The sequence below is a fragment of the Macaca thibetana genome, chromosome 1 (assembly GCF_024542745.1).
Source record: "Macaca thibetana thibetana isolate TM-01 chromosome 1, ASM2454274v1, whole genome shotgun sequence".
NCBI classification, from domain to species: domain Eukaryota; kingdom Metazoa; phylum Chordata; class Mammalia; order Primates; family Cercopithecidae; genus Macaca; species Macaca thibetana.
In genome coordinates, this window is record NC_065578.1 from 24,621,435 (window position 1) to 24,643,966 (window position 22,532).

Below are 22,532 nucleotides of genomic sequence, written 5' to 3' on the forward strand. Positions count from 1 at the left end.
TTTAGTAGAGACAGAGTTTCACCATGTTGTTCAGACTGGTCTCAAACTCCTGACCTCAAGTGATCTGCCCACCTCAGCCTCCCAAAGTGCTGGGACTACAGGCGTGAGCCACGCCACCCGGCCTCTACTCTCTACTTCGATGAGTTCAACTTTATTACATTCCACATATAAGTGAGATCAAGTATTTGTCTTTCTGGCCCGGCGTATTTCACTTAACACAATATCTTCTGGGTTCATACATGTTGCAAATGACAGAATTTCTTTCTGTTTTAAGATTGAATTATATTCCATTGTGTATACCACATTTTCTTTCCTTTTTTTTTTTTTTTTTTTTTTTTGAGGCAGGGTCTCACTGTTTCCCAGGCTGAAGTGGAATGGCATAATTATAGCTCACTCCAGCCTCAATCTCCTGGGCTTAAATGATCCTCCTACCTCAGCCTCCTGACTGGCTGGGACTACAAGAATGTGCCATCACACCCAGCTAATTTTTGTATGTTTTGTAGAGACGGTTTCGCCATATTACCCAGGCTGGTCTCAAACTCCTGGGCTCAGACAATCTGTCCAACTCAGCCTCCCAAAGTGCTGGGATTATACGAGTGAGCCACCACCCCTAGCCTATACTATATCACATTTTCTTTTCTTTCTTTCTTTTTTTTAAACAGCATCCAGGCTGGAGTACAATAGCGCCATCTCTGCTCACTGCAACCTCTGCCTCCCAGGTTCAAGCAGTGCTCCTGCCTCCACCTCCCGAGTAGCTGAGATTACAGGCCTGTGCCACCATGGCTAATTTTTGTATTTTTAGTAGAAATGGGGTTTCACCATGTTGCCACCACTGGTCTCAAACTCCTGGCCTCAAGTGATCCACCTCCCTTGGCCTCCCAAAGTGCTGGGATTACAGGCGTGAGCCACCATGCCTGGCTATACCACATTTTCTTTATTCATTCATCTGTTGATGGACACTTAGGTTGATTCCATATCTTGCCTATTTGAATAATGCTGCCATGAACACAGGAATATAGGTAATCTCTTCAACATACTGATGTCATTTCCTTTGGATATATACCCAATAGTGGGATTGTTGGATTTAACCATTATTGACCTATTAGCAAGGCAATTTTACCTAAAGCTAACAAATGAGCTACTGTCACTTAACCCCACCTTTAAAAGAACCCTCCGTAGGCCAGGCACAGTGGCTCACACCTATAATCCCAGCACTTTGGGAGGCCGAGGCTGGTGGATCACTTGAGGTCAAGAGTTCAGGACCAGCCTGGCCAACATGGCGAAACCCCATCTCTACTAAAAATACAAAAATTAGCCAGGCGTGGTGCATGCCTGTAGTCTTAGCTACTGAGGAGGCTGAGATGGGAGAATCACTTGAACCCAGGAGGCAGAGGTTGCAGTGAGCTGAGATTGCGCCACCGCACTCCAGCCTGGGTGATGGAGTGAGACTCTGTCTCCAAAAAAAAAAAAAAAAGGTCAGGAGTTTGAGACCAGCTTGACCGACATGGTGAAACCCTGTCTCTACTAAAAATATAAAAATTAGCCGGGTGTGGTGGCACAGACCTGTAATCTTAGCTACTCAGGAGGCTGAGGCGTGAACATTGCTTGAACCTGGGAGGCAGAGGTTGCAGTGAGCCGAGATCATGCCACCGCACTCCAGCCTGAGTGACAGAGTGCTACTCTGTCTCAAAACAAAACAAAAAAAACCCTCCCCGAAAGAACCCCTCAAAAAGGACCCCTAAAGCAGCAAGCAATGAGGACGTGTTGAGAGTAGGGTGGGGTAGGAGTTGGCCAGGCAGTGGTTCTGGGGTGAGACTGTCCAGGCACCAGGCAGAGCAGTCAGTGGAGAGGCTTATGGATCAGGCCCTGCCACACCCTGCACGTGGCACCAGGGCAAGGCCATGTCACCACCCCCGGGTTGGAGTCTGCAGTCCATTGGGCAGCTCTCCCTTCCTGCCTCCTCGTAAGGTTTCCTACGTGCATCTGAACCAGCTGCCTCCCATCCTCAGCCGGCTGGGTGCAGTTGGCTTCTTCGGAAGCATGAAGGCTCATTTGGTGTCTGTCTCTCGGCAGGTCAGGAACATCCGCAAGGTCCTCAGGAAGATTGAAAAGCCGTTTGGCCTCTACCCCAACTTCCTCAGCCCAGTGAGTGGGAACTGGGTGCAACGTGAGTACAGAGACGCCACTGCCCCTCATTCAGCAGGTTCCTGCCCAGGCTTCCTAGGAAGACCCTGCCAGGCCCCTGGGCTGAGTGAGGATGTGTTTGTCAGAGCTGTGCAGCCAGCAAGGCATTCTCACGGTGCTCCTGGACACCACTTGCCTTCCCACGCATCCTGGGGGCTTGCCTGTGGTTGTCCGCTGCTGTGGTGCCGGGTGTGATGGCTGCTGTTTACTGAAGGCCTGCCCTGTGTTTTCCACATCCTACCTACCTTATCTGGTGCCGTCAGTGCTGCAGCTTTCCATCTCCTATCCTGCTGCAGGAGCCTCCTGCATTTTACCCCAGGCTCTCGGGAGGGTCCCAAGTGGAGTCATCCATCCTAGAAGTGGCTCCAAGAGAGGCCAGGCATCCTTTCCCAGCCCCTTTGATCAGGTTCCCCATTTCCAACTTCAATTTGTTTTGTTTTGTTTTGTTTTTGAGACAGAGCCTTGCCCTGTCACCCAGGCCGGAGTACAGTAGCGGAATCTCGGCTCACTGCAACCTCTGCCTCCCAGGTTCAACTGATTCTCCTGACTCAGCCTCCCGAGTAGCTGGGACTACAGGCATGTGCCAGCATGTCTGGCTACTTTTTTGTATTTTTAATAGAGACAGGGTTTCACCACGTTGGCCAGGCTGGTCTCGAACTCCTGACCTCAAATGATCCACCTGCCTTGGCCTCCCAAAGTACTGGGATTACAGGCATGAGCCACCACACCTGGCTCTAACTTTAATTAAAACAAAACAAAACAACAACAAAAAAAAACTACACAACAATGTAGAAATCATGAATTCATCCAGGTGCATGACGGGAGGCCGAGGCAGGTGGATCACGAGGTCAGGAGTTCAAGACCAGCCTGGCCAACGGGGCGAAACCCAGTCTCTACTAAAAATACAAAAATTAGCTGGGTGTGGTGGCACATGTCTCTAGTCCCAGCTACTCAGGAGGCTGAGGCAGGAAAATCGCTTGAACCCGGGAGGCAGAGATTGCAGTGAGCTGAGACCGCGCCATTGCACTCTAGCCTGGGCGACAAAGTGAGACTCTGTCCCAAAAAAAAAAAAAAAAAAAAGACATCATGAATTCACCTGTGCATCTTAGACCTACAAGAAAGAATCAGTCCCAGAGTTTTCAGTTGTTCTCTGTTCAGAGACTTGTTTCTCAGCCAGATAATAGCCAGTCACCCATGGAACATCATTCACAAGCCCCCAGCCCCACCCACTGCAACAGAATGGGGTTTGGGGTCCTTAGGTGTGAGGATGTGGACAAGTCCCCCAGGCCCCTGGAATGCACATGCCTGTTGAGAAGCCCAGCTCTGGGAAGCAGAGACGGGCCCTGGTCACATGGTCATGGTCAGCCAGAATTGGCAGTGATAGGTTCCATGGGCACTGCCTCTAGGGCCTCCCAAGACCTGGCAGAGCCCCCATCCCCACTGTCTCTGTGCAAACAAGGACCCCCTTCCCTTTCCCCTGCCTCCGACCCAATTTTTGTGACATCAGTGAGGGCTCAGGGGCAAAGTGGATATGAGTCTAATGACTGCATGGCTTAGGGGGGAATTCACTGTATCTCTTTGAAACTTGGTTTCCTGTCCTGCAAAATGAAAGAAGGGAGTGAGATGCATTCTCTGTGTGCCATGGAGAGGCGTAGGAAGAATGGTCAAAGGCTGCAGGAAACAGATTTCACTTCCATCTTCCAAAGATGATCCGAGTTGTCCCAAAAGGGAACAATGCAAGCGGGGCCTAGAGAGGCGGCATTGGGGACACTGTGGCAAAGCAGCTGAGGCCTTTCCTTCCAACCCGAGTCTCCCCCAGAAAACTCCACCCAGGAATTTTCCCCAGTGATGACCTCACCCCAGGTGGCCTCCTGTAAAAACCGCTTACAGAAATGCAAAGTATTTTTAACCAAAACACACTGGCAAATCCAAAAGTATGGGGAGAAAATGAAGCTTGAATTGCAGATTATGGCCACGGGAAGAGGCAGTTCAATAACAGTTGCTGATTTTAATTGCAAGGCCTGACTGGGTAAGGAGATAAAGCCCTCTGCTGGACTGAGCTGCTCCAGGGCAAGGCAGCAGAACCCATGAAAAGGGCTGAGAGGGGTGTGGGCTTCCCAGCTCAACAGTTACCTTGGCAAATTATAAGGGAGCAAAATATGCCGGGAAGCATAATTTTCTTCTCAGGCTGTGCCAGGGGCTGCAGGTCTAGGCAAAGTCAGTCGCATATGGGAAATTGTTTCCTATTAATAAAATCTGAGCCCTTGGCCTGCTAAAGAGCAGAGGGGATTATAACGCCCCGCTCGCCCAAATGTCTGCCTTCCTCCCCTGGCCTTGGTGCCCAGGGTCATCTCAGTTTTCCTGTGGTTTTTTTTTTTTTTTTTTTTTTTTTTTTTTTGGTGCACAAGTATTCTTTTAGCACACGATAGCATTACCACCTTGCATAAGCTTAAGTGCACGCACATCATTTTCTCTTCTTGAATCTTCAGAGCAAGCCTGAAGGCAGGACAGGCAGGGACTGTAGCCCATTTGCAACCACAGAAATTGCAGCCTAGAGAAACGAAGAAGGAATTAGGACTGCCTCTCAGTTACCTAGGCCTCTGTTCTTGTTGGCTTCCCACTCCTCCTGGAAACCGAGCTTCAGGGGCAACAGGGGAGGCCCAAGACAGTCCTACTGCTGAGACTTCACACCCAGGATAAACCCACCAGGCTCCCAGTGGCGCCCAACACAAATGGGATGACCCTGAGGTCGACCCGCTGCGAGCTGAGAGCTGCCGAGAAGGGGTCACCAGCCTCTCCGTATGGCGCCTGAGTAACTTGTCCACTGCCTGAATCCCACACTTTCTTCTGTGGGAGGGAAGTGGCAAGTCCAGACCTCCTTGGCAGGTACAGGAGTGTGAGCTTCAGCCTGGCAGCTTCCCTGGCATTAGATCGGCTGATTTCCAGGCTTGTGGCCCAGCCTCCTGCTGCCAGGTGTGACAAGGGCATTGGCACGGTCAGCAAGCAGCAGAGCCTGCCTCTGTTCTGGGGCTCAGGGACACCAGCTCCTGCCCCCTTCACACATCTAGAGATGGGGAGACTGAGGCCCAGAGTGGGTGGGGGTGCACCTTGAGCTAATGCAGAGCCATGTCTTCTCATTACTGTGCCTGTACTTCTCCCAGCCCGCCTCAGTGTTGGGGAAGACCACACTCATACACACACACACACACCCACCCCACCAGCACCCCACCCACCATCCCTCCCAGACACACACACATTACACACTCCCCTCACATACATTCACACTCCCCTCACACACACCACATACACTCTCCCCACACACAGACCCACACACCCACACTCCCCTCACATCCACACTCCCCTCACACCACACACACACACACCACACACTCACACACACTCCCCCACACACCCACACTCCCCTCACATACATTCACACTCCCCTCACACACACACACTACATACACTCTCCCCACACACACACTACATACACTCCCCCCACACACAGACCCACACACCCACACTCCCCTCACATCCACACTCCCCTCACACCACACACACACATTACACACTCCCCCACATACCCACACTCCCCTCACATACATTCACACTCCCCTCACACACACACACTACATACACTCCCCCCACACACACACACACTACACTCCCCCCCACACACACACACACTACATACACTCCCCCCACACACACACTACATACACTCCCCCCCACACACACACACTACATACACTCCCCCCACACACACACACTACACTCCCCCCCAACACACACACTACATACACTCCCCCCCCCACACACTACATACACTCCCCCCCACACACACACACATACACTACCTCCCCCCACACACACACACACACACTCCCCCCCACACACACACTACATACACTCCCCCCCACACACACACTACATACACTCCCCACACACACACACACTACATACACACCCCCCCACACACACACACACATACACTCCCCACACACACACACACACACTACACTCCCCCACACACACACACACACATACACTCCCCCCACACACACACACTACATACACTCCCCACACACACACACACTACATACACTCCCCCACACACACACACACACTACATACACTCCCCCCCACACACACACACTACATACACTCCCCACACACACACACTACATACACTCCCCCCCACACACACACACACTACATACACTCCCCCACACACACACACACACTACATACACTCCCCCACACACACACACACTACATACACTCCCCCCACACACACACTACATACACTCCCCCCACACACACACTACATACACTTCCCACACACACACTACATACACTCCCCCACACACACACACTACATACACTCCCCCCCCACATACACTACATACACTCCCCCCACACACACACACTACATACACTCCCCCCCCCACACACACACACTACATACACCCCCCCCACACACACACACTACATACACTCCCCCACACACACACACACACACTACATACACTCCCCCACACACACACACTACACTACACTCCCCCCACACACACACACACATACACTCCCCCCCCACACACACACACTACATACACTCCCCCCCCCACACACACTACACACTACACCCCCCCCACACACACACTACATACACTCCCCACACACACACACTACATACACTCCCCACACACACACACTACATACACCCCCACACACACACACTACATACCCTCCCCCCCCCACACACACACTACATACACTCCCCCCACACACACTACATACACTCCCCCCACACACACACACTACATACACTCCCCACACACACACACTACGTACACTCCCCCCCCACACACACACATACACACTCCCCACACACACACACTACATACACTCCCCCCACACATACACTACATACACTCCCCCCCCACACACACACACTACATACACTCCCCCACACACACACTACATACACTCCCCCACACACACACTACATACATACACTCCCCCCACATACACTACATACACTCCCCCACACACACACTACATACACTCCCCCACACACACACTACATACACTCCCCCACACACACACACTACATACACTCCCCCACACACACACTACATACACTCCCCACACACACACACTACATACACTCCCCCCCACACACACTACATACACTCCCCCCACACACACTACATACACTCCCCCCCACATACACTACATACACTCCCCACACACACACACACTACATACACTCCCCCCCACACACACTACATACACTCCCCACACACACACACACTACATACATCCCCCACACACACACTACATACACTCCCCACACACACACACTACATACACTCCCCCCACATACACTACATCTACATACACTCCCCCCACACACACACACTACATACACTCCCCCACACACACACACTACATACACACTCCCCACACACACAGACACTACATACACTCCCCCACACACACACACTACATACACTCCCCCCACACACACACACTACACTCCCCCCACACACACACTACATACACTCCCCCCACACACACTACATACACTCCCCCACACACACACTACATACACTCCCCACACACACACACACTACACTCCCCCCCCACACACACACTACATACACTCCCCCACACACACACAGTACATACACTCCCCCCCCACACACCCTACATACACTCCCCCCCATACACACACACTACATACACTCCCCCCCACACACACTGCATACACTCCCCCACACACACACACACTACATACACTCCCCCCACACACACACACTACACTGCCCCCCCCACACACACACACTACACACACTACACTCCCCCACACACACACACACTACATACACACTCCCCCCCACACACACACACTACATACACTCCCCCCCACACACACACTACATACACTCCCCACACACACACTACATACACTACCCCCCACACACACACTACATACGCTCCCCACACACACACACTACATACGCTCCCCCCCACACACACTACATACACTCCCCCCCACACACACACACACTGCATACACTCCCCCCACACACACACACACACACATACACTCCCCCCACACACACACACTACATACACTCCCCACACACACACACACTACATACACTCCCCCACACACACACACACTACATACACTCCCCCCCACACACACACTACATACACTCCCCACACACACACTACATACACTCCCCCCCCCACACACACACACACATACATACACTCCCCCCCACACACACACACACACTACATACACTCCCCCCACACACACACTACATACGCTCCCCACACACACACACACTACATACACTCCCCCCCCCACACACACACACTACATACACTCCCCCACACACACACTACATACACTCTCCCCACACACAGACCCACACACCCACACTCCCCTCACATCCACACTCCCCTCACACATACCACACACACACATTACACATTCCCCTACACACCCACACTCCCCTCACATCCACACTCCCCTCACACACACCACACACACACATTACATACACTTCCCCTGCACACACTCCCCTTACACACTATGCACACACCCCACACACACATTACACACACTTCCCCTACACACACCCACACACACTACACACACTCCTCTCACATATACATACACTACACACTCCCCTCATGCACACACTACACACCACCCACACTCCCTCCCCCACACACTACACACCACCCACTCTCCCACACACACACCTACCACCCACACTCACACACACTACACACCACCCACACTCACTCCCACACACACTACACATCACCCACTCTCCCACACACACACCTACCACCCACATTCACACACACGCTACACACCACCCACACTCACTCCCACACACACTACACATCACCCACTCTCCCACACACACACCACCCACATTCACACACACGCTACACACCACCCACACTCACATACACACTACACACCACCCACACTCACTCCCACACACACTACACACCACCCACACTCCCTCACACATACTACACACCACCCACACTCCCACACACACTACACACCACCCACACTCCCACACACTACATACCACCCACACTCCCACACACACTACACACCACCCACACTCCCTCACACATACTACACACCACCCACACTCCCTCACACATACTACACACCACCCACACTCCCTCACACATACTACACACCACCCACACTCCCTCACACATACTACACACCACCCACAGTCCCACACGCACACCACCCACACTCCCTCACACTACACACCACCCACACTCCCACACGCACACCTACCACCCACACTCCCACACACACACACACACACTCCCCTCACACACTACACACTCCCCGCACACACACATTCCACACACACACCCCACACATTACACATATTCCCCTCACGCACACACCCCACACACTACACATAGTCCCCTCACACACACCACACTCCTTGACACACACACACTCTCCCTACACACATCCACACACCCCTACCCCTCAGTGCGCGCACACACACACACACCCCCATTCACCTACATACACACACACATTAACTCACCACACATACACACCACCCCACACCCCATACATAGACACACACTCCCCACACACCCCACACACATAAGCTGTAAAGCAGTGGGACCCTCACATGTGAGACGCCCACATAAGTGCCCCTGAGAGGCAGCCGCATCTCAACACCGCGGACCCTAATGGCCTGGCTCCCTCCCCTGCGTGTCCCTCCAGAGGAAGCCTGGACCTTGTCACGCGCACACTCCGTCACCGCATGATTGTGTCTAAACTCCTTGGCTTGGCATTCGAGGCCCTTCCTGGCACAGCTCAAGCCTCGCATCCCGGCAGAGCCCAAGCCTCCCTTGCATTCACCCGCTCAGCACTCCGTGGGCATCTCTGTGCACCGTATAGTTACTGAGCACCGAGCGGGAGTCGCATGCAATCCCTCCCCACAAAGAGCCCACGGGCTAGTAAGGGAGGCAGACCCGTGCACAGGCACTCATCACACACCCGGCGGGCACCTGATGGCAGAGTGGGCCCACCACCCAAGGGGAGTGTGGCTGCCGAGGGCTTCTGATGGTAGCTGGCCTTGTTTCACTTAATCCCTGTGGCCACCCTATGGGGAGGGACCGTGAGCAGGGTTGTGAGAACGCTTGAGCCCCCGGGTGGGGGACGAGGTGGGAAGGGTGCGCCACACCGAGAGGTGACAGTGCTCGTAGCTGCCGTGCCCATGATGGGGCTGGAGAAGGGCTCTGAGCAGAGGCCGACCCATGACTTCCAGCCTGAGCCTGACCCCTCCTCTGCAACAGACCTGCCCCTCCTCAACATGCCAGGCCTGGCCCAGCCCTTCCCTTCTGTGGGGTACGTAGGAAGAAGAGAGGTGCCACTTCTGTCTTCCCTCCACACCAGAGCACAGTCCAGCCCAGCCTGGCCCCTTCCAGCTCCTCCCCAAAGCACATGCTTCATCCTGTCTGTTCCAATTTTTGCAGATGCTGGTCCGTTCTGGAACCCTTGCTGGGCCAGGACTTATTTATGGATCAGGGCTGGAGGGGGCCTGAAGGGCAGGTGTACCGTGTGGCTGGCCTCCTCTCGACCCCCATTCCTGGCTCCCATCTGTCTTCGCCCTGTCTTTTGGTCCCTTGGTCCTCACACTTGTCTTTCTTTCTCTGCGTGTCTCTGTCTTCACTCTCTGGTTGACTGTGTGTGGCTGCGGAAGGTGAGGCTCTGCCCTTCTCCCGCTTGATGGTCTTGGATGAGCCATTTAGGCCCAGTTGCCGTTCTCCCACCTGGGAAATGGGGTCGATAGCACCTACCTTGCAGGGTGCCCTGGAAGATTAAGTTATAAATAATACAGTGAGGCTCCTGGCCCACAATAAATGGTAGCTGTTGGTGTGTTCTCTCTCTCTTTCTGTCCCTCCTCCCCCCACCCACTTTCCCTCTCCCTCTCTCTTGGCCCCCTTCTTCTGCTGAGGAGTTGAAAACACTCTGCCCATTCCCCCACCCCGCCTTCGGTCCACCCCCATTTTCTTTCTGCTCTCTGTTTCTCTGCTTAAGTGAATCAGAACACAGAACTGGTTTGTTCTTTGTTAAATCTATCAAGTGCCTTTACGTTTCCCCGTTGTCAATTGTCAAAGCCTAGGAATGAAGCGTTTTCTGTCTTGCATCTGCGGTGAAGTGTTCCTCGGGCAACCCGCCTTCCTCCTGGGACGGCCCTGGGTGGAGAGACCTCTGGGCTCAGCCACAGCCTGTGAGGCCCTGCTCCTTGGCTGGCCCACTGTCCAGCAGGCAGGGGCCACCAGGGCAGAGAGGGGGTGTTGCGACGCAATTCTTCTCTTTCCTGCTCCTTTGAACTCCATTTATCCCAATTTGCTAAATTTAAACTCAGTTTTTCCAGAGTGGCTCTACTTGAGGGCTTGGCCAGCTAAATTAAGGTTTTTCCTCCTCTTTCCCATGGCCTTTTATGAAGCTACCCAGCATTAATTATCATGTTTGTCACTGGGTAATAAAAACCTCTGAACTCCCTGCCACCAGATTATCTTTGTAAAGAAATGCAACTCACTTACAGTTAATAACCAGAGGCCCCGCCGTCCCCAGCCTGCTAAGGCGAGGTGATTTATAGCACCCGCCGGATGAGCCCATGCACTTTTGTGCAGGACGAGTGCGCTCTAGACAGCCCGGATTTCCTCCGAGTCGCAGGCTGCGTCTGCCTTGCAGTCCCCGTTCCAGGTTCGGTGGCTGCTGGCGAGATGCCCACTTCCTACCCGTACAGGCACCAGGCCCCTGAGGCCAGGCGGGTGTGCGAGGCCCTGCCCCAGGAGAGCCAGCGGCAGATGGAGTTAATGTTCTTGTCCTCTTTCCCCTCACAGACCACGTCTCGGTTGGAGGACTCGGGGACAGTTTTTATGAATATTTGATCAAATCCTGGTTGATGTCGGGCAAGACAGATATGGAGGCTAAAAATATGTACTACGAAGCCTTGGAGGTAAGACAAGCACTGGATTATTCACAGGCCGCTGGTCACCAGCCTCCGGCTCTCTCACAGGCCCCTGAGTGCTGGGGCTGCGGGGCCAGATGGGCTGAGGCTTGCTCCCACCCCCTGCAGTGAACTGGTGAGAAGATTGACAGGACAGCCCCCTCCCAGCCAGGCATTTTACACCCCTGCGACCCTCCCACATGCTCTAAGACGGAGGCTGTGTCAGATGCAAAACCCAAGCTCAGGGAGGTGAAGTCATGTGTCCGAGGTCTCCTCGGAAGTGACCGTCAGTCTGATTCAGAAACCGCCACCTGCTCGGTGTCTGTGCTTCGACTGATGTGTCAGAGTCCAGAATGCAGCCAGACTGGGGGCTGGCACCCCCAAGGGTGGCTGCCAGAGTGTGACCCTCAGCCGTGTCTTCCTTGGACAACAGAGGTGACAGGAGAAGTATGTCCAAGCTGGAAGAGGCCTCCTTCAGTGGAGCGTCCAGTTTTGCTCCTTCTCTTTATGTGGATGGAAACCAAGGCCTAGAGAGGGGAAGGCATTTTCCCAAGGCCGCACAGCACAGAGCTGGCCAAGCTGGCACCACTGGTGGTCTGTCCACGGGGTGTGGAATGAACGAGGGCTGGAAGGCTGAGGTGAGTCCCTCCAAAGAGGAGAGACCAGGACAGAAGAGGGAAGCAGTTAGCTTGAGCCATTGGGAAGAGGGCTAGGGAATCCCACGACTCAACAGATACCTCGGAGCCCAACTAAGGAAAAGGCACTGGGCCGGCTCTGGGCCTCAGTTTCCCCTTAAAGCAAGTTGAGCAAGTTGGATCTACTCTGCCACCACCTTGGTCTACGCTACCTCCTTATTTCCTCTAAACCGGCTTCCCCTCTGCCCTGCTCTCTGAATGCTGTGTGGGGAACAGAAGCCAGAAGAGCTGGACGTGCACATCCCTCTCCTCTCTGGCCCCCCTTAGCAGCTGGAATAAATCCAACTCCTCTCCTTTACCCATCGGGTCCGCCTTCCCTGGGCCCTGCTGATCACCCTGACTTCACGCCTGCCTCTCTGCCCTGTGCTCTCTGGGCCCTGGCACCAGTCTTCCTGCTCTTCCTCAGACACCCCAGGCGACTCCCACCTCAGGGCCTTTGTACTTGCTGTCCCCTCTGCCTGGAATATCATTCCAATGGCTAGGTCCCACTCACTAGTCAACTGTCAATTCAGATGCCACTGAAACTACCATTCCCAGCCTGTCACATACCCAGGCTTATTCTCTTCACCTTCATCACCCTCTACAATTATCACAGGCATGTATTTGTTTACTTGCTCATTCTCTATCTTCCCCAAATAGAATGTCAGTTATCTGGGATCAGAGATCTTGTCTGCTCCTAAAACAGTGCCTGGCACATAGCAGGCACATGGTAACTGTTTTGTGAACAAATGAATGAATGCATGCATGCATGAATGCTGAAAGGATGGATGGAGGGAAGGATAGATGGATGGAGGGAAGGATGGATGGATGGAGGGAAGGATGGATGGAGGGAAGGATGGATGGATGGTGGGAAGGATGGATAGATGGAGGGAAGGATGGATGGATGGAGGGGAGGATGGATGGAGGGAAGGATGGATGGATGGTGGGAAGGATGGATGGATGGTGGGAAGGATGGATGGAGGGAAGGATGGATGGATGGTGGGAAGGATGGATGGATGGTGGGGAGGATGGATGGAGGGAAGGATGGATGGATGGAGGGAAAGATGGATGGATGGAGGGAAGGATGGATGGAGGGAAGGATGGATGGATGGAGGGAAGGATAGATGGATGGAGGGAAGGATGGATGGATGGAGGGAAGGATGGATGGATGGTGGGAAGGATGGATGGATGGAGGGAAGGATGGATGGAGGGAAGGATGGATGGGTGGAGGGAAGGATAGATGGATGGTGGGAAGGATGGATGGATGGAGGGAAGGATGGATGGATGGAGGGAAGGATGGATGGATGGTGGGAAGGATGGATGGCTGGAGGGAAAGATGGATGGAGGGAAGGATGGATGGTGGGAAGGATGGGTGGATGGAGAGAAGGATGGATGGATGGAGGGAAGGATGGATGGAGGGAAGGATGGATGGTGGGAAGGATGGGTGGATGGAGAGAAGGATGGGTGGATGGAGGGAAGGATGGATGGATGGAGGGAAGGATGGATGGGTGGAGGGAAGGATGGATGGGTGGAGGGAAGGATGGATGGAGGGAAGGATGGATGGATGGAGGGGAGGATGGATGGTGGGAAGGATGGATGGATGGAGGGAAGGATGGATGGTGGGAAGGATGGGTGGATGGAGGGAAGGATGGATGGAGGGAAGGATGGAGGGATGGATGGATGGAGAGAAGGATGGATGGAAGGAGGGAAGGATGGATGGAGGGAAAGATGGATGGATGGAGGGAAGGATGGATGGATGGAGGGAAGGATGGATGGAGAGAAAGATGGATGGATGGAGGGAAAGATGGATGGATGGAGGGAAGGATGGATGGAGGGAAGGATGGATGGGTGAGTAGATAGATGGGTGGGTGGGTGTGGGCAGTTGGATGGATGGATAGATGGTCTCTGACTACCCTCTGATCACAGGAATCTGGCCAGGAATGGTGGTGCTTAAAACACACACATTGAAACGGACTGCTAGAGCCCTGGACCCTTTAAACCGTAGGCTCAGCAATGAGTTTTCCCTGCCCAGCTCCCTGGCACAAGACCTCCGTCATGAAGCAGCTTCTGGGACTATAGTCCCATCTCAGTCTGAGTCCCAGCCTTGTTCACTCCGGTCTTTGGCTGAGCTCAGACCAGAGCCCCGGTCAGAGAATTAGTGTGCAGCTGGTGGTGGCCAGAGTGTGCTGCCCAGAGGCCCTTGATGCCTTCTCTTGCAGAGTAAACATAAAGTTAATGAGCAGCCAGGCTCCCTGCCCTCAGGGCACACTGTAGTTGAGGCTTCAAGGGAAGAAGTGGCCATGAATTATTTAAGGCAACTCGGAGCACTTGATTTTGTAGGAGAGAACTTTGAATAGAAGAGGCTTTACTCTCTGCATTTGATCTTCCCAGTGAAGAGCCTGGAGCGTCTTTGACCCTGGGTGAAGGCTGGGCCTCTGGCAAGTTTGGGGTTTTGAAGAATCTTCTGGTGCTTCTCAACCATGTTGGCATGTTAAAATCACCTAGGGAGCTGCAAAGTCCTGATGTTCAGACTGCACCCCTGACTCAGAACCTCTGGGCATGGGGCCCGGGCCGCACATGAACCTCCTTGGGATTTCCGTGTGTAGTCAGGGTTGGGAATCACTGACCAAAGACTTTCACCCCTGCCTGTACCTTAGGAACACCTGGAGAGCTTTAAAAATCTCATGTCTAGCCTCACCCCAGGCCAATTAAATCCCAATCTGAGCTTTTTAAAAAGTTCCTTCCACGGCCGGGCAATGTGGCTCACGCCTGTAATCCCAGCACTTTGGGAGGCCGAGGCGGGCGGATCACGAGGTCAGGAGATCGAGACCATCCTGGCTAACACGGTGAAACCCCGTCTCTACTAAAAATACAAAAAATTAGCCGGGCGTGGTGGTCGGCACCTGTAGTCTCAGCTAATCGGGAGGCTGAGGCAGGAGAATGGTGTGAACCCGGGAGGCGGAGCTTGCAGGGAGCCGAGATCTGGCCACTGCACTCCAGCCTGGGCGACAGAGCGAGACTCCGTCTCAAAAAAGAAAAAAGAAAAAAGAAAAAAAAGAAAAGTTCCTTCCACAATTCTGTTGTGCACCTGGGGTCAGAAAACCACCAGGTTAGACCAGTGTCCAGCTGGGGTGGGCCTGGGAAGGTCAGACAGTTCAGACTGGGCACACCTCTGAGTGTCACGGCAGGAGACAAGAAGAACAGGGAGAGCTTTGGTCACTTTGGCCTCCTCTGGGCCAGTGCTCTAAGTACCTCATCTTCTTTAGCCCCCATCTTACAGATGATGAAACTGAGGGTCAGAAAGGCCCAAGGTCCAGATAGCAGCAGGTGTCAGAGCGAGGACACAAATACGGGTCCAACTCCAGATCCAGTGGGCTGGCCTCTGCTTACCAGCGGCCAAGTCACAGAGGGGCCTGGCTTGCCTGAAACCCCTCCCACGAGTGCTCAGATGGGGCTCCTGCAGGCAGCAAAGGAAGGAACAGCCAGTGCCAGGCACTGAGCCAGGCTTCGAATATCCTGTTCTTTAATCCTCACAACCGATCCAGGAATCATTATTCCCATTTTATAGATGAGCAAAGTGAGTCTTCAGTAAAGTGAAATAACTTGCCCAAAGTCATCTAGCTCCTAAATCGCAGAGCTGAGATTCAAACCCAGGCCCCTCGCCACTCTAGGCTCACTGCCTATGGGTTAGCCCTGCTCTGCAAGGAACAGTACAAATATTTTTGTTAATACTTTAAAAAAATAAACCCTGGTCTTGCACCCCAGTTAGCTCCTTGCACCTCTGCTTGCTGTGATTTAAACCTTTTACCAGTCGTCTGCCAGCCTGCGCTGTCTTGTGTTTTGTTTTAAAAAGCCTTGTTTTTTATATTTGCATCTGCGTGTCTCAGTTGTGTCTTCAAAGAGGCACTGGTTTATAATTTCCTCTTGACCGCAATTACTTAGCTTGGGGCCAACCCGCAGTGGAAATAACCTGTGGGAGGCGGTCTGGAAGGTGCAGATGCCAGCTCTGGTGTGTGGCATCCTGAGGTCTCCCTCAGATGTCTGTGTTCTCTCCAAAGTGTTGACAACTGGTGACTCTGACCCAGGTTTCTGAGCCCTGACACTCCTCCCCTGCGCCACACACTTAGTGACGCCGAGCAGCTGCCGGGGACATGGCTCTGCCCGGGAGCCAGGCCGGGCCCAGAGCAGACCCCCGCCTGCAGCCCGGCTGCTCTGCAGGTGTCCTCAGCACTCCCCCATGTGGAGCAGGTGCCCTGGCATGTCACATTGTCAGCGCTTCTCCATCTGCCACTCAGTGTGGGTCCTGCAGCCAGCCCACCAGCCCTGGGCCCTGACAGGAGAGAAAAAAGAAAAAACAGACCCAGGAGTGAGCGAATGTTCCTTGAGCATCTCCTGTGTGTCGGGCACTGGCTGGAGGCTGCTGGTGGTGGCTTCTGCTGTCACACGGCACTCAGAGTCTGAGAGAGGGACAGATACACAACAGAAACATACGCCAAGTAGGAATGGCACCATGTAGAAGGGTGACGGGCCCATAGTAATGGCAGTGGCAGTGCTGGTTTAAATTGCAGCATTCTCTCCAAGGAAGTGACATTCTGGAGGAGTTAGCAGAGTCAGGGCTGGAGCATGCAGGGAGGAGGCACAGCACCAGCCAAGCCCTGAAGCAGGAAGAAAAATGCAGCCTTCAAGAATGTCACCTTTGCAGAGAGACTTTCCCAGACCTCACTCTGCAAAGTACAGCACTGCCCCCACCCCAGCTCTTTGTTTTGTTTTGTTTTTGTTTTTGTTTTTGAGACAGAGACTCACTCTGTTTCCCAGGATGGAGTGCAGTTAGTAGAGATGGGTTTTTGCCATGTTGTCCAGGCTGGTTTCAAACTACTGGGCTCAAGTGATTCATCTACCTCAGCCTCCCAAAGTGTTGGGATTACAGGCATGAGCCACTGTGTCCAGCCTCTCCCCATCTCCCCCTGCATTTTTTAATCTCATCCTCTCACTTTGTTTTATTCAAAATGCTGATCACAAATTGTACCTTTGGGCCAGGTGTGGTGACTCACACCTGTAATCCCAACACTTTGGGAGGCCTAGGTGGGTGGATCCCCTGAGGTCAGGAGTTCAAGACCAGCCTGGCCAACATAGTGAAACCCTGTCTTTACTAAAAATATAAAAAATTGCTGGGGGTGGTGGCACACGCCTATATAATCCCAGCTACTTGGGAGGCTGAGGCACGAGAATGGTTTGAACCTGGGAGGCGGAGGTTGCAGTGAGCCAAGATAGTGCCACTGCACTTCAGCCTGGGTGACAGAGTCTAAGACTGTGTTTCAAAACAAAACAAATTGCGCGTCTCGTGTACACTTGGTTTTGTTGGGAATTCCCTGCACTAATGGGCGAGCTCCCTGAGGCAGAGTCCAGGGTCCTCTCCAGCACACCTGTAGCCGCAGTACCTAGCACAGCACTGACACCAAGGAAATATTACATGGCTCCCGAAATATTGGAAGCCAGGAGGGTACATGAGTGAAAAGAGGCCAGTATGGGTGAGGTAGGGTGTGAGAAGGGAGGGGCAGGAGACAGACTAGAGAGGAATCATAGGGGCCAGTAATTATTGGGGACTCACTCTGTGCTGGGAAATAGGCCAAGCCCTGCAGGTGTATCTCATTTAATTCTCACAACCCTTTGAGGCAGTTAATGCTCTTATCCCCAGTTTACACGTTAGAAAACTGAGGCACAGAGAGAACATACAACCTGCCCAGTGTCACACAGCGTGGAACTGGTGGAGATGGGATTTGAACCTGACGAGTCTGTGCCCCAGAGCCATGTCCGTAGCATCAGGTCCACCCTCAGGGTCCAGATCGTGGAGTCTTGGCGGCCTCTCTGGTCTTTTCACATAAGGGCACTTGGAAACCACTGCAGGTTCTAAGCAGGCAGATGATATGATCCGGTGTGTTAACTGCAGAGTACGGAGAGCCCCTGGAGAGTAGATTGGAGGGGTGAGAGTGGAGGCAGAGGCCTGGCAAGGGCCCCAGAGGACCCCAGCCATGGGCCAGGCCCCATCAGCCCATGGAGTCTGGTCTCAAGGCTGTGTGAGCAGCTTCCTTCCTCCCCTGGGTCCCCAGGGCTCCTGGGACTGACAGCAGTGTGACCCCCTCATGTCCCCGACATCCCAGAGTCTTTACAACAGCATCACCTCCCTTCCCACCAAAAGGCATGGCCATGGGGTAGAGGAAGAAGCAGAGCTCTGGACAATGTGGGGTCTTGTTTCTAGGCTGGTGTGGCTGCATGGCCTGGGACAAGCTGCCCCCTCCCATTTGTGTAGGGCGCTACAGCCCAGGTGCCTGGCTTGCTGTAGGCATTAAATGAGGAAACGTGTGACAAAATACCGTAGAGAGCAGCTCTTAATTTTCTGCAGGTTCTTTTTGAGAAACTGAGAAGAATAGAAGGACACTCTTCCCATAAAGATGCACATCCACTAAAAAGTATTGGGTGCAGTTTTAAGGGCCTGGACCCCTGAAGCCTGTCCACAGGCCCGCTGGGTTTCTGGTTAAGATCAAACAGAGGACATAATGGAGGAGGAGGAGGATCACCTTAAAATATTTTTTAATGTTTTTTAAAACGTGGAAGATTTTTTAAAGACTGAGAGACTTGCCCTGGGGAGCTGCCGTGTGTCTGAGCCTCCCAGTGAATAGCAGCCCCTCCTGTGCCCTGGCAGGCATCTTGACCAGCAGAAATCAGTGGGCCTCCTTTGCCTGGGATGGAGGGCTTGGCAGAGGTGCCCTTGCTACTGTCTCCAAAATGTTCATTTTCCATCCTTTCCCCCCCTTCTCTGTGCCCTCCCACGCCCCTTCTCCCTGCCCAATCCCCACCTTGCTCCCAGGCGATAGAGACCTACTTGCTGAATGTCTCTCCCGGGGGGCTGACCTACATCGCCGAGTGGCGAGGGGGGATTCTGGACCACAAGATGGGGCACCTGGCCTGTTTCTCCGGGGGCATGATCGCCCTTGGCGCCGAGGATGCCAAAGAAGAAAAGAGGGCCCACTACCGAGAGCTCGCAGCCCAGATCACCAAGACGTGCCACGAGTCATACGCCCGCTCAGGTAACCCTGCAAGGGGAAGGGGCAGCAGGAGAGACTGAGGCTAGACACCAGGAAGAAGTGGAAAGACCAGCAGCAGTGAGTGAAGGGAGCACATGGCCTTAGGGAAGCCTCCCATTGGAACTTAGGTAGAATTTGAGAGATGTGCTGTCCAGGCTCTGAGACTGTACCCTGAACGAACGGGAAACTAGTACAGACGCAGAAAGCGCTTTGCGTGTACCTGGTGCTCTTCCGCCCTTGACACACATCATCACTGAACCTCACCACACAGATGAGGAAACTGAGGCTCAGAAATTACTTGGCCAAGGTCCCTTGAGAGGGGCACGGAGTAAAGGATCCTCCAGCTCTGGAGGCAGAAACGGCAGCTTCCTGAGCCCAGCACATGTCCCACCCTGAGTCCCATGCCTTCGAATGTGCTTCTGCCTTTCCCCCGGCACCCTCCTCAGAGGGGGTCTCACTGCCTCCTGCTCCCCCCTGTTTAGTCACCCTCTTTGACCCGTGACCACCAGAAACCCTGAGAGCTTGGTCCTCCCCACCCACCGCTCACCACTGAATTGTCAGATGCTAGAGTCAGAGGTCACATTTGAGAGCCTAAGCCTGGCTCCTCATTCTACACAGAGAAGCGGAGCCAGCCCAGAGGGGGAAGTGACTTAGCCAAAGTCACACTACAGATAAGGAATTGATCCTGGGCTGGAACCCAGGCCTTTTGATGCCTGCACCCCTCCGAAAAATCCCCAGCCCCTATGTGGTCCCAGGAGACTCCCGCTGCTCCCAGTGGTAATCCCAGTGTTGGCTGGAGGGGACGAGCCAAGATTTGCAGTAAAAATCCCAGGCTCAAGCGCCACTCTGCCACTGCCAGCTGGGCAGCCTCTGTTTTCTTATCTGTTCAATGGAAATAATGACACAGGTTTCAGAGTGAGGCACAGGGTCCCATGAGAAAGTACTTTGGCAGCCGCCTTCTGCCAGCAGCACTGCAGCCACTTGCTGACGGTCCACCGCGATGTGTCTGTGCCCGCCCCAGCTGAATGGGGTCTCCTGGAGCTGTTTCCAGGAAGTCAGAGATTCGCAATGGGTCTTTAAAACTGGTCATCCATTCTCTTCAAAGAGCTCACTCTGCCAGGGCCATAAACAAATAACAAATCTCAGGAATAATAAAAAGCTCACTATTTGTCTGAGACAATCAGCCCAGACCATAAAAGACAGCCACTTAATAGAGCATATTGTTCCAGCCAGCCTCGGCTTGTACCGTGGACGCCTGCAGCAGCGGCTCCTGCCTTCACCCCACTAGCGACTTGGCAAAACGACTGTTTTCTGATGGCCAGGAGCTGCTACGCCGTTTGAAAAGATTCGAGAGGGCCGGGCGCGGTGGCTCAAGCCTGTAATCCCAGCACTTTGGGAGGCCGAGACGGGCGGATCACGAGGTCAGGAGATCGAGACCATCCTGGCTAACACGGTGAAACCCCATCTCTACTAAAAAATACAAAAAACTAGCCAGGCGAGGTGGCGGGCGCCTGTAGTCCCAGCTACTCGATAGACTGAGGCAGGAGAATGGCGTGAACCCGGGAGGCGGAGCTTGCAGTGAGCTGAGATCCGGCCACTGCACTCCAGCCTGGGCGACAGAGCGAGACTCTGTCTCAAAAAAAAAAAAAAGAAAAGATTCGAGAGGCTAGGGTCTAGCTAATTCCTCTTCCCCGAAGCCCTCCGTGGAAGAGTGGAAGTCCTGCAAACCTCTAGCCCCTGCCTCTACAGTCAAAGCAACCCAGGGCCTCTCAAGGTTTTGAACCCTGGTGGGAGGGAAGAGGGCTCACATTAGGAATGGAGCTGGGGACTCGGGTGACCTGGACAGGAGGGACAGGCATTAAAGGTTGAAGGATCTGGCCCTCATACCCTACATGTTGGGCCTCTGAGGATTAGACCCAGGAGGGAAAGAGCACCACCCTAGGAGAGGCATCAGACACATCCAGGGTCAAGTCCCAGCTCAGCCACAACTCGCTGTGTTACCTTGGGCAAATTACTTAGCCTCTCTGATCCTCAGTTTCCGCCTGCGTGAGAGGGATAGTAGCAATTACCTTACTAAAGAACCATGTTTTAAGAATTGAAATAGTGTATTAAAGCACCCAGCACAGCTTTGAAATCATACGCAGTGACTGCAGCGGTGGTTACAATTATGGCCATACAACAAGAATGACAGCACATTGCCCCAAAACAAAACAGTGACAATAACAGAACCCAGGCTTCCTCGGGCTTTCCTTCCTCAGCTCCCTTTGTGAAAGTAGGTGCATTCCTGGGCAATCTTCCCTCCATTTCCACCTCAGCTGTTCCCAAACTCTAGAAGTTCTGGGAGGTGTTAAAAGCAGTTTTCTAAGAGAAAGGGTCCCGTGGAGAAGCCTCATTGCATATTAGCATATTAAAGGATCTGATAAATCCTGCAGATGGGAGACTCACTTTGTTTAACCCTCGGTTCCCCAGATGTGTTGAAACCCGAAACCCTCTTGGCTGAGGTCTGGCTAACCTCTTGCAGAGCTATTGCCTCATAGTACACAGTCAGT

The 22,532-nt window shown here is 53.3% G+C and overlaps 1 protein-coding gene and 2 long non-coding RNA genes across 6 annotated transcripts in view; 1 reads left to right on the plus strand and 2 right to left on the minus strand.

Annotated features, from left to right (window-relative positions):
* The window catches only part of MAN1C1 (mannosidase alpha class 1C member 1), a 179,277-nt gene that overhangs the window by 152,905 nt on the left and 3,840 nt on the right, over positions 1-22,532 (plus strand). The window contains exons 7-9 of the mRNA XM_050791301.1: positions 2,074-2,167; positions 12,121-12,236; positions 19,767-19,986. Of these exons, the coding sequence (XP_050647258.1) occupies positions 2,074-2,167; positions 12,121-12,236; positions 19,767-19,986 (430 nt within the window). The remainder of the gene's footprint in view (positions 1-2,073; positions 2,168-12,120; positions 12,237-19,766; positions 19,987-22,532) is intronic.
* On the minus strand, positions 6,440-8,825 carry LOC126956868 (uncharacterized). 3 transcript variants are annotated; one of them, XR_007726513.1, is made up of 5 exons: positions 8,747-8,825; positions 8,589-8,665; positions 8,461-8,528; positions 7,247-7,294; positions 6,440-6,517 (listed from the first exon to the last, which is right to left on the minus strand). It is a non-coding gene; the product is annotated as an uncharacterized LOC126956868 (long non-coding RNA). The 3 variants fall into 3 exon arrangements; XR_007726515.1 differs by lacking the exons at positions 6,440-6,517; positions 7,247-7,294; positions 8,461-8,528 and adding an exon at positions 7,358-7,403 and having other exon boundaries at positions 8,587-8,665; XR_007726514.1 differs by lacking the exons at positions 6,440-6,517; positions 7,247-7,294; positions 8,461-8,528 and adding an exon at positions 7,693-7,775 and having other exon boundaries at positions 8,587-8,665.
* LOC126956887 (uncharacterized) lies at positions 8,908-9,275 on the minus strand. 2 transcript variants are annotated; one of them, XR_007726527.1, is made up of 3 exons: positions 9,195-9,275; positions 9,026-9,111; positions 8,908-8,970 (listed from the first exon to the last, which is right to left on the minus strand). It is a non-coding gene; the product is annotated as an uncharacterized LOC126956887 (long non-coding RNA). The 2 variants fall into 2 exon arrangements; XR_007726529.1 differs by having other exon boundaries at positions 9,026-9,079; positions 9,197-9,253.